Source organism: Eubalaena glacialis, chromosome 19 (assembly GCF_028564815.1).
Source record: "Eubalaena glacialis isolate mEubGla1 chromosome 19, mEubGla1.1.hap2.+ XY, whole genome shotgun sequence".
NCBI classification, from domain to species: Eukaryota; Metazoa; Chordata; class Mammalia; order Artiodactyla; family Balaenidae; genus Eubalaena; species Eubalaena glacialis.
In genome coordinates this window covers 62,104,741-62,117,071 of record NC_083734.1, presented here as the reverse complement: position 1 = coordinate 62,117,071, position 12,331 = coordinate 62,104,741, and the positions used below count along the sequence as shown (strand labels likewise).

Genomic DNA, 12,331 nt, shown 5'->3' with positions numbered 1-12,331 from the left:
TTTCAGATGTCATGAAGTAGTCTTTTAATTTTTTTTTTTTTTCCCAACTACTTAGATGGGCCACACACAGACAGTGGGCTGGGTCTGGCCTGCACGTCATAGTTGGAGGACCCTGGTCTAGAATGTATGAAATACAATAAAGGAGTGATCCAGTGGCTCTCGACCAGCCTTTCCTTCTGCCACCGTAGGCATTCGCCGTCGCTCTTGTGCTGCTCCTGCAGCTCTGAGATGTGGGTCATGTCTACAGCTCCTGTTACAGATTACCAAATTGCTTTCTAGAATATGCATGCCTTGCTTTTAAAATATCTGAAGTTGGGCCTTATCTCTATAGACTTTAGAAACTTAAATAAGACTTTGAAGTTAAAATCTCTTCTAGATTGTACAAGTAGAGTTGTCCCCTTCCTGTTGCTGTAAAGCTCCCGGTAAATGAGTATATTCTTCTAAAAAAGCAGATAATTTCTTGTGTATTCTTTGGCTATCTAGCTTAAATTCCACATCCTTTTTTCTTTTTTTTTTTTTTTAATTAATTTATTTATTTTTGGCTGCTTTGGGTCTTCGTTGCTGCGCACAGGCTTTCTCTAGTTGCGGCGAGCGGGGGCTACTCTTCGTTGTGGTGCGCGGGCTTCTTGTTGCGGTGGCTTCTCTTGTTGCGGAGCACAGGCTCTAGGCGCATGGGCTTCAGTAGGTGTGGCACGCGGGCTCAGTAGTTGTGGCTCGCGGGCTTTAGAGCGCAGGCTCAGTAGTTGTGGCGCACGGGCTTAGTTGCTCCGCGGCATGTGGGATCTTCCCGGTCCAGGGCTCGAACCCGTGTCCTCTGCACTGGCAGGCGGATTCTTAACCACTGCGCCACCAGGGAAGCCCCTCCACATCCTTTTAAAGTAGTACATTCTAAATCCTGTCCTTTATGTATTTTAGCCGTGCAGAAGAGGGTGTTGAATAAATCTGTCACTTGTTTGATAACTGGGCAAATAAACTGCCAAGTCTCTCTATAATTACACATTTGTTTAATAGAAGTTATTTTCTAATTTGTGTTCTCAGCTTTTCTGTTACCTTCAAACTCAGGGCCCCTGACCCATTTTGTCTCTGCAAGCAAAGACAATCTTTCTAACACATGACTCTTGTAAATGGGGACAACATTGAAGCCATTCCTAGTTAAGGCTCAGCTCTGTAAAGCTGACACAAATTACGGTTCATAGAACCACTGGGATTCAATTCAGAGGGATGCTGGAGCTAATTAATTTCATCTGTCATTTTATTTGTATCCTTGAGTTAACTTCACCAGGGTTCCCTGGCTTTGTCAATAGCAGAGCCTGTCTTGCGAGTAGAACCCAGGCCCACTGGCTGCTCTGCCCTCGTTTAGGCAGAACCCAAATATCCACAGGTTAAAGAAATATGGAAAACTTTCAGAGTGCCGTGCCACTTTGGACTCTTCAGCCTTGCTTCAGTAGCCTAGAAAGTTATCTCAGTATTTCAAACAGAGAAAAGAACTAAGGGATGACCTAAAACATCTTAAACTTAAAAAGTCGCAAGTGCGAGATGGCTTTTCTTTGGAATTTTATTAAAAATTCCCTTCAGTAACATAAAACATACTGAGGAGAGTTACAATAGCTCTCAAGTCATAACCAGCAAAGCGTGAGCCTTAAACCCATGGTCTTTCTTGCCCGACACATGACCTTGTTTACTTCTGTGCTAGCCGGGAGACTCAGCAACGCAGCCTGAATAATGAGTCACAACAAAAGTGGCTTTAGGGGTAACAGGCACGTAGAGAAAGGAAAGAAGAACTTAAGTTTAAACCCGTCGTACAAACTGAAATTGTTGCCTGGGGCAGAGCTCTGGTGATTATGCATTGAACCACGCGACTTCCTCGTTTTACTGACGGTTAAATTGAGGCCCAGAGAAGTCTAGAGACTTGCAGATGGCTCAGTGTTAGGGAAACGACTAGATTTAGTGTTAATATTAGACAACCGGAAGATTTCGATCACCTCTGAACGGGTTAGGGAAAAGGATTTGAGGGGAATCATCCCCTGGTTATTCACACTTCATTCACCAGACACTCGGGGAGGAAGGAGCCAGGCCGCCAGGTGCCAGGCACTGAGCAAGGTGTCGGATTTGCATGAGGGCCTAACGCTCAGACAAAAGGCCAGGGCAGAAGCTCTCGGTTACTGAGAACAGAGATGCCATTATTCACTTTCTATGTCCTTCGTGGTTCAATTGCAAATAACACACATTTTATATTTTTTAGTTTGGTGTTTTTTTTTTTTTTTTTTTTGAGGTTGTGAAAGATTTTTTTTTCTCTCTCTCCCTCTTTCTTTTTTTTCCAGTAAAGGTCTTTAAAGCTACTGTAAGAAATTTCCCCTAAATTACCTAATTCAGAAAAGTATTCATCCTTTTATAGCATGTGTGTGTTCGCATATGCACGTGTGCGTTTTGCATGCGTGTGTTTAAAACTGTTTTGTTTCAGAATAGGTTCATTTGGCTAAACTTCTTCTCTTAACAGTAAGAGTTACCACCACGTGCATTAAAAGATGATTAAGATTATTCTTAAGTCTCCCACTTTCAGTTTTCTCACTAATGCAAGGATTAGTAGTATCACCTATGATGTAAATAGCTTTTTTTTGACTGAGGAGTTATTTTAAACCAAAATGTGTTTTTCATAGGAATAATATTTTAAAGCATTTATAGTCCTTGAGTCCTGGCCGAGTGATGGGGGAGAAGGCAAAGGGCACTTTATTTAGGACTTAAAATATTAGGGATAATCCACACATTTAAATGTGTGAAGTGTATTAAAATGTTTTTATTTAGATTTTATACAGTCTCAAGTGCACAAAGGACTTTGTAAATTACACTGATGAAACTTTCTTCAGTAGAAGTTGAAACTTAATAACAGGAGCATGTGCATATTTGTGTTATATTATTTGATTTTGGTGAGATGATGAATTCCTAATAAACAAAGGTATGTAATAATTTGAACCCCAAAGATCTAAGATCCCCTCTTAGGGAATGCAGTTAAATCAGGAAGCTTCAGTGAAAAGAACTTTTTAAATACTTTTTTATGTTTGTATTGTAATACCAAGAGAAGAACAAATAGGGATGATTTTTCTTTTTTACTTTTTTGAAAAGAGAATATAGTCACTCACAGAACTGCAGAGTTACCTTGTCCATATTTTAAATAGCAAAAATCAAAGCATATGTAATGCAGAACTATTCTTATCATAAATCCCCGAGTCCACATTTGTTAATGGCATTAAGAATTTTTTGGATTACAGATAGATAATATAATGCATGTACTGTTTATTATGTAATCGCCACAGTTCTTTTTTTTTCTGTTTATTTACTTACGATTATTTTTCATTGTTGTTATTTTTTGCCTGCGTCGGGCCTTAGTTGTGGCACGGGGGATCCTCCATTGCGGTGCTCAGGCCCTTCGTTATGGTGCGCGGGCTTCTCGCTAGCTGTGCTGCACAGGCTCCAGGGCGCCTGGGCTCTGTAGCTGTGGTGCATGGGTTCCAGGGCGCATGGGTCCTGGAGTTTGCGGCACACGGGCTCTAGTTGAGGCGCGCGAGCTCAGTAGTTCTGGCACACGGGCTTAGTTGCCCCGCGGCATGTGGGATCTTAGTTCCCCGACCAGGGATCGAACCCGCGTCCCCCGCATTCATTGCAAGGCGGATTCTTTACCACTGGACCAGCAGGGAAGTCCCTCCACACTTCTTTTGCAGCAAAACATTTGAACAGTTTCACTAAGTAGGAGAAATAAAGACTATATAAAGAGCCTCAGCCACTTCAGGTCAGGTTTTGCTGCCAAGTGAGTGTAGGGGTGAGCATACAAGCAGCGTGTGGTAGGGTAAGGGGTTGCGGAGCTTAGCTTTGTCAGCCCCTGCTTTAATGTGGCTCTTAATGGCATACATATTTCATACGTAGCGATTATATCGAAATAATTGTTACCTGATGACTTATACTACGTTGTTATGTTAGTGTGCCAAAATTTATTAACTCATTCTCGTAGTAAGTGGAAAAACGAACTTCCAAATCTTGCTATTGTAGGTAGCATCAAGTAAAATATCATCTTGTTTGTGTCGTTTTATGTTCAGTAAATTCCTTAGAATGGGCAAAAGTTCATTAAAAGTTCTATGAAGTGTACTACTCATAACTTTCTAAAAAGTTTGTGTGAATTTGCAAGGTCGCTAGAATGAGTATACCAATTTCCCAATACCCTCAGAAATGGTGGGTTCGGTGTAAGCATTTAGTTTTTAAAGGGGGGAAAGAGGCTTGCTGCTTTCGATAATATGTTCATCTTAGGGTTACTTTAACCTTCGTTTATTTGACCGTTAAACAGCAATATTAATTGAAATAAATTTTTGTGTAGTTGAACCTTTATTGTCAATTTGGACATGGAACGTGTCATTTTCTCTTTTACACAGAGCTCCTTTGCTCTGGGGGTCCCTAAAGTGATAAGCATCAGCCAGCACAGTGTGGGGCCTCTGAGAGTCTGCATTCTAGCTTGTTACAGAAGCATCTGTAAAACACTCTCCTGTGATCTTGGCTTATGTATCGTCCTCATAGTTTCACTACTCATATACTCAGCGTTGTAACTGTTGTGTAGGAGAGAATCAATAGGACCTGTGTGTCAGTGAGTAGTAGGCGTATTAAAAATGTTGGATCTCTTTACCTTAGTAATTCTTCTGAGATCACTAAGAATGTAATTCAAGAGCACATAAAGCTGTTTACACAACATTATTTATTTTTAAAATATTAAAACCTTATTTAAAAGATGGAAATAACTCAAATATCCAACATTAGATTAGCGGTTTTAGTTAACTTTTTAGCATATAAGTACTGGGAATTATTTTGACCATTAAAATGTACTTACAGTTACGTAAGTGAAAAATAAGGATGCAGATTTGTCTGTATTATTTCAACAGTGTTAAATATACAAAAAGTGATTGGAAGGCAGTCTCTTCAAGCGTTAACTAGTTATTTTTGAGCAGTGGAATTAATGATTATTGCCTGTTTCCTTCTTTGTTCCTTTTTCTAATTTTCAAGTTTTCCACAGTGAATTTTACTAATTCTAAAATCAAGAAAAGTCAATAAATGCAAGATATAACACCAGTCAAAAAACACCTTTTTGAAATGTTTTAAATTTCATTTAAGGTATTTAACATTATGTAAGTATTCAATATGCACATTACTGAAAGGGTAACAGTTCTGTAAGTCTTACTCATACAGAAACAGAGTGACTACTTTTTATCACATTTGTCCAAGAGACTCTACCGTGTATACTTCAGTGTAACAGGATTGGTAATATTCGTTTGAATTTTCCTTTTTAAAGTGCTTTAAATATATAACCTCATTTGGGTTGTGCAAACAACTCAATAAGTAAATATCGATGTTATTTAAAGATTAAGCCCAAATTCCCTTTGGCCTATATATGTTATCCATCATAAAAACAAAAATATTATGTTTTTCATTAAAATCGATGAAATAATGCAAAGTACACGTACAGGCTTGACCAAATAATCTCTTCATTACCCCAGAATGAATTTTTTTGAAGCTTTTTCTTTTCCCTTCTCTTAAAAATCATCTTTAGGTGCTATAAACACTGTACGAATATTCCAGGTCCAGAAAAAAGCAGAATCATCTGCCGCTGCTGCTTTGCAGTCACGAGGAGCTCACAGCCAGGCCTGCCCACCCCACCATACCCAGCTCAAGCACAGACACCTGTGTACGCGCTCTCCGCCATGTGCTTTACGGCAGCAGTTCGCCAAGTGCGGTCCGTGGACCACTGGGGATCCCAGAAACCCTTTAAAAGGAGTCTTCATGTTCAGCACTCTTGAGAGTGTCACTTAAGATGTTCTTTCCCTTCATGAAGCTGTCACTCGCACCGATAGCACAGAACAGCAGGGCTGCAGCTGCCAGCCAGTGCCTGAGCGCAGATGGGCTATCAGCCCCAAACACACTACTAGTTGGTGTGTTCGTCACCGCTCTGCATCTGCAGTTGAAGACACACACACCAGTTTCACTGAAGATGATCCTTGATTAAGCAGTAAAAATTGTTGTAGATCTCAATTTCAACAGCTCTGTACTACTCTGTATGATGGCTTGGGCGGCACCCTGAAAACGCTCCTGCAGCAGGACCGTGGTCTCCGGGGAAAGCCCTTTTGTGACTGGTTGTGTCGGGAGCTGAACTAACTGTATTTTTCATGGAACACCATTTTTACTTGAAAGAAACAACCGACTTACTCAGACTTGGGCATTTGACAGGCATTTTTTTAGAAAATGAATGAAGTTAGCCTGCCAGTTCAAGGAAAATAACAGTATTCGTTGCCATTGATAAAATTTGAGCTTTCAAGTGAAAATCAGAATTTAGGAAAACTTGTATCTGCCCACCCCTGTGAGGTTGTCAACTTCCCAAGCCTCAAGGCTTCTTATGAGATCATTATGATATTAATGAATATGATTTTCTTACTATTGTGTCATGAAACATGCCAACATTTGGAAGATCTGTATACTTAATTGCCCACCACGTTCCATGTGATGAGCGCTTGGTGTTACAAAATTGTGGGTGGGTGAAAGACCCATTCAAAGTACAAGATAGACCAGTGAATTTTAGTGTCTGTAACAGTGTGCAAAAAGTTCATTGGTAGGCTTTCCATTCCACAGGGACGTCACTTTTAAGAAACTACCATTTGTCAAATTCTGGTGTAGAAACAAAAATATCTACAGTTACAAAGGTTATGAAAATGCTCCCTTTTCCAATCAGCATTCTTTGTGCGGCCAGATCTTCACATGCTACGGGTGAAGCGACCTGCAGTAGCAGCTCGGATGCAGAAGCAGAAGTGCCTCACTGGCTTTTATTAAGCTACACTGAAATACGTTAACATGAATGGGTTTATTATCGATATTTTTAAATGAATTAATAAGTAAAATATTTGTTACAATGTCTCAGTTTTACTTTCTAATGTGGTAAGTATTGGTAGCTATAACCCACTTAAACAACGTCTTTTCGGGATCCTGAAGAATTTTAAGATGTATGAAGGGATCCAGAGACTAAAATTTTGAGAACTGCTGCTTTAAGGCCTCGTGACTCAAACTGTGGTCCCAGAAATCACCTGAATTGCAGAAATTACGTGCCCCGCCCCTGCCCCCTGAGAACCTGCAGTCAGACAAGATCTTCAGGGGATTCTCTTCTGTGTGAAAGAAGCACTGCCTTCTGGAGCTCGGGGTAGCAGTTTCGGGCAGGACCAGTGCTGTGCTGGTAGAAATCCAGCAGGAGAGGGAGAACCCTGGGAGATTCAGGACGCAGCCCTTCTCTCTGCAGCCGGGTCGCTCTCACCTGCCTGTCCTCTGTGCGAGTGTTTCCTCTCAGGAATGTATTCTCATGCACTTTAGATGTTGGAAATTGCCTGAGGTCTGATAGAAATCTGGGCTCAGAGAGAGTAGGCTGATCACTCAGGTAGAGAAGACCTGTTGGAGAGGTGAAGCCTGCAGCATTTTTCAGGGTTCAGGAGCAAAAAGGCGTGTCTGTCTAGGCACTTGCCTGTTAGGTGTTCTCACCTCATCCCTGCTTCGCTCTTGATATAAACTTGATTGAAAAATGTAGACAGAAGTAATCCCACCTGAACTGTAGTTGTATGTGTATCGCAAAAGCAGTTTTCACCTTTTAATTACATCTTCCCTTTGGATACACAGATATATGGGAACACGTACACGTGATCCTGTGCGAATGGATGAGTGCTTGGGGTATCGCTTCTGTAAAGACTCTGTGAGCCTCACCAGGCTGTAGCCCTTGGCCAGAGGCAGACATTTCATACGTCTTCAGTGGGCTTAGCTGCTCAGCCTGAAATCGGTGACTAAACGAAGTATGTTTGGATTTGGATTAAGTGTACAACCAGACAGTTTAATATAAACTGTTGTAACAAAGTCTTCCATTTCTAAGCCCTAATAACTATTTATTTTCTTCTTGTTTTCAGGGTGAATCTGTAAAATATTTCCTGGATAACTTGGATAAACTTGGAGAACCAGTAAGTTTTCAGACTGAATGTTTATGTTTATTGCCATTTGAAAGCAGTAGTTAGGATAAGGAAACTTAGAAAAATTATGTATTGAGCTATTTCCTTTTTCCTAGTGGCAGTATGCTGATTGTTCCTGCTTCATTTTTTCTCCCTCTCCTGTCCTGACCTCTGCCATTTCCTTGAGGAATGCCCTGTCCACTATTTTGTGAAAGTAAAACTCTTTATGGAAAGAAGTTTATGCTTGAAAATGAGATGGCACGTTAACTAGCCTACGTCAGTGTCTTTTGCTTCTCTGTAAGTGGAAACCGAAAGAACGCGGTGGGCTGATTGATTTCAGAACTTTTCAGCAAACGGTATTTTCCAGTTCAGGACCCCCGTGTGTTGGGTTGGAGGGTAGGAGGCTGGATTCTCAAGGCCGTGATGTGGGAGGAGTCGCCCTTGCAAAGGAGCTGGACCATCGGACTGTCCTGCAGTGCATCCCTTGAGGCCGTGGCCGACTGGTGAGGGCTGGTGCTGGCCGCTCTCCGTGTTGGACTTGTGCAGAGACTTCACTGGAAGGAAGCTTTGTGCTGCTTAGAAAATGCTCGAAAGCCATTGCCCTAGCGTCAGTGGTGACCCATTCAACTGAGTATAGCTTCGTATGCCTCCTCTTAAACCAGATTTCTGTTGTAAAGTTTAATGTGGTTTTATGGGTTCTTTGAGATGTTTAACTTTAAAAATAAAACAGAAGGAAAGCACAAAATGAAACCTATTGCAAGTAGGAAAGTAGCATATGTGTGTCGAGAACGCTAAGTTTCGCATTTTCCCGTATTTTTTTGTATTTTGCTAAATTGCACTTGTCTGCCGTTCAGTCAGTATGTGTTTCTCCTACCTGTTTCGTAGACACAGGTGCTCTAGAAGTTAGGGTCTCTGTATTTGTCTGTTTTTGTTCACTCAGTCCACATCAGTGAGACTTTGTATTAAGACTTCTTTCATTGTCACTTTTCCATGTGGTCAGATTGCAACAAGCCTTAAAAAAAAGTTAAGTATAAGCCAAATGGAGAGAAGCTTTAGTAGATAAACTAATTTTTTAAGAGTTATTTCATGTTTTCTGATCCAAAGAGTGTTCATTTGACCCGTTCTTCTCAATTTGCCTTTTCGGATAGGCCTTCCTTGAGCAAACCATTCAAAGTGGGTCCCCTCCTCTTGTCTTCAGCATCAGCTCTGGCTCTTTTCAGGCTTCATTGTTCTTATTACCGTTGGTCTCTTCATTTATAGGTTTTGCTGGTCTTTCCCCCGCCTCTTTCCCTAAGGGCAAGGACCTTGGGTCTTGGTTGTGAAGGGCTGAGTTCTTGCTGCCCGGTGACAGTGCCTGGTGCCTCGTAGGTACTCAACAAATAGCGTCGGAATGAGTGACTCGGAGCCAGCCCCAGTCAGTTTGTACTGGCTGCTTAGAGTCTTACGTTGAGAACAGTTTTGAGGCCACATCTGGAATAAAAACAAAAAAGTGCTGTGATCAGTAGGTAGTTGTAAAGGCGAGGAGAATAAATGTGGGTGGGCTGCAGACTGGCCGCCCATTCTGTGCACATCAGACAGGTCACGGGATTGCGTTTGCTTTGCCGTCTCTGACTGAAGTTCTAGGACCATGGAATCCCCGCTGTGTGCCAAGCCCCGTGACCCTCTGGGAGATGGAACCACAGGGGTCAAGGACAGGGCTCTGCAGCCAGACCACCAGAGTTCCAATCCCAGTTCCATCGCAGACTGGCTGTATGACCTTAGGCATCTCTAAACGTTAGTTTCTTCATCCATGTCATGGGCATAGTAAGAGAACCAACCTCGTCGGGCTCGGGGGCAATTACGTGAAATAAACCCCGTGTCTCAAAAGCCTGCTCAGGCTGCCATAACGAAATACCACAGACTGGGTGGCTTAAATAACAGACCTTTGTTTCTTGCAGTTTTTGAAGCTAGAAGCCCAAGATCAAGTTGCTAGCATGGTCGGTTTCTCGTGAGGACTCTTTTCCTGGCTTGTAGACTGTGGCCTTCTCGCTGTGCCTTGACGTGGCCTTTGCTCAGCACACACACGTGCAAGAAGTGTATGGCCTCTTCTTTTAAGGCCGCCAACACTTACCTGATTAGGACGCCGCCCATATGACTTCATTTAACCTTGGTCGCCTCCTAGAAGCCCTGTCCCCAAAGACAATCACACTGAGGGTTAGGGCTTCAACCCATGAATGCAGGCGGGGGTGTGCGGGGACGGTGCAGGGACGCAGTTCCATCCACGGCTCCCAGTAAGGTGTTCAGATTGGTGCCTTGCGGTTGTAATAACTGCTCGTCGTTAGCTGTTTGGTTCTTTGACCTCCGTGTTTAAGGAACTCATTCTAGTCAGAGACAAAACTAACATACATAAAACAAGCAGAGGGCGATTAAATGAGACTGATGGTGGAGACGGTACTGGTTCATGGATGGAGAAGCTGGTAGCCCGTGAGAGGATGTGAGCCTGGGCGGCCGGGGGTGGGACGAGGAGACGCGCACAGCGGGCCATGCCCGGGGTCCGGAGGCGCATCTGTCTGACAGAAGTGCTTGGCTCTGACTTACAAGAACAGACGTCAGGAAGGCAGCCACCAGGGTCTGGACGCGCTGTCGTTGCGCAGTCACGCATCACGCCGACTGGCCACACAGCACTATCAGGACGTGAGGCTCGTGTGGCTCTCCACGCTGGGCTCTGGGGAGCCTGACGGGGGGAGCAGAGGCTGCCGGGCCCGGAAAACAAGGAGTAAGGAGGGTCGTGGAAGCCGGGTCAGCGCGGATTGGTCTGATGCAGGGAGGGGTGGTCTCGGGGGGCTGAGAGGTGGACCCAGGAGGCGCGGAGGACCAAGGGGCAAGATGGTAATCCAGGCTGAGATGTTAAAAAATGGGGGTGGTGAAGATAAAGAGGAGAAAGAAAATGTGAGGCAGGTTCAAAGAAGGAGCAGCGGGATTTGATGCAAAGTAGGAGGCGATGGAGGAGGTCCACCGCCATGGGGAAGGTCCACCGCGATGGAGAAGGTCCACCGCGATGGAGGAGGTCCACCGCGATGGGGAGGGTCCACCGCGATGGGGAGGGTCCACCGCGATGGGGAGGGCCCACCGCGATGGGGAGGGCCCACCGCGATGGGAAAGGCCCACCGCGATGGAGAAGGTTCACCGCGATGGGGAGGCCTGGGGGCTGGCGGGGCAGGATGTGGGCGGGAGCGCGTCCCGGTGCACCGGGGGCTGGCGAGGAAGACGGTGCGTGTTCTTACGGAAGAGGCCGCGTCCCGGGAGGGCTGTCAGGGGTGCACGAGTAGGGGGGGCCGTCACTGCCTTGGTTTCCCGCTCTTGGCAGCAGTGGTGACAGTGGGAACCGCTGGACAGTAACACACGGGCTGTGTGCCGAACCCGGTTCTTAAGCGCTTCACCCACGTGCTGTGTTTAGTCCTTACAGCTTCCCTGTGGGTGCTGTTGTCTGTGTTGTTCACAGGTGAGAAAACTGAGACGCAGAGAGGTTACGTGATGACTTGTCCCCGGTCACCCAGGTAGTATGTGGGGAGCTGGCTCTAGAATCCAGTTCTAATCACCGTGACTCTGCCAGACCCTTGAGCACTTGATTACCTCGTCCTGTGTTTGCGCTTTATATGAATTAGCCCTTAGCTCCTAACTAAGGCAATAATAAAGAGCTTTTTATGTTTATGAAATTAGAAAATTAAAAATTACCACTCGGGGCTGGCATGTTTCTGAGGCGGCTGGCACACACGAGCACTGTGAACTGGTCCCCACCTTTCTGGAAAGCAGTTGGACATTAAGTGTCCCAGGTCATGAAAATCTTCACAAGCTTTGACTTCATCACCATCTTACTCCTGGTTATTCAGTTTCAGGAAATAGCCCAAAAGGGGGGAAAAGAAGGATGTGCATGAGAATTTTAATGGCAGCATTTATATTAAGCGAAAGATTGGAACCAACCTAAATGACCACTAGTAGGGGAATATTTATGTAAATGATAGCACGTTAATCCATTTGATGTATGTTGTGCTCTTTTAAAATGAAATACAACCGTATCAGCACGTGAGACAGTTCATGATTAAATGTTCAGCCAAAAGCTGGGGGCGGGCAGAGAATCGGGGCGGTGCTGATTACAGGTGAGGCAGGTGCGTGTGCGTTTGCTGGAGCTGGGGGGACACGTGCGAACCCCAGCGTGTTTCAGTAGAGCCCTGTGGGCACTTTATACATCACGGTGGGTTGCAGACAACTGAGAACTGCTGACTGTTTATTTTCTTTTTTTTTTTGATTCTTAGCTACACTATTTTAAGGAGATAAGTATCCACACT

The 12,331-nt window shown here is 44.2% G+C and overlaps 1 protein-coding gene across 1 annotated transcript in view; it reads left to right on the top strand.

Annotated features, from left to right (window-relative positions):
- GNA13 (G protein subunit alpha 13) overlaps positions 1–12,331 on the top strand; it is a 40,497-nt gene that overhangs the window by 21,701 nt on the left and 6,465 nt on the right. Inside the window, exon 3 of the mRNA XM_061175172.1 lies at positions 7,968–8,018. Within this exon, the coding sequence (XP_061031155.1) occupies positions 7,968–8,018 (51 nt within the window). The remainder of the gene's footprint in view (positions 1–7,967; positions 8,019–12,331) is intronic.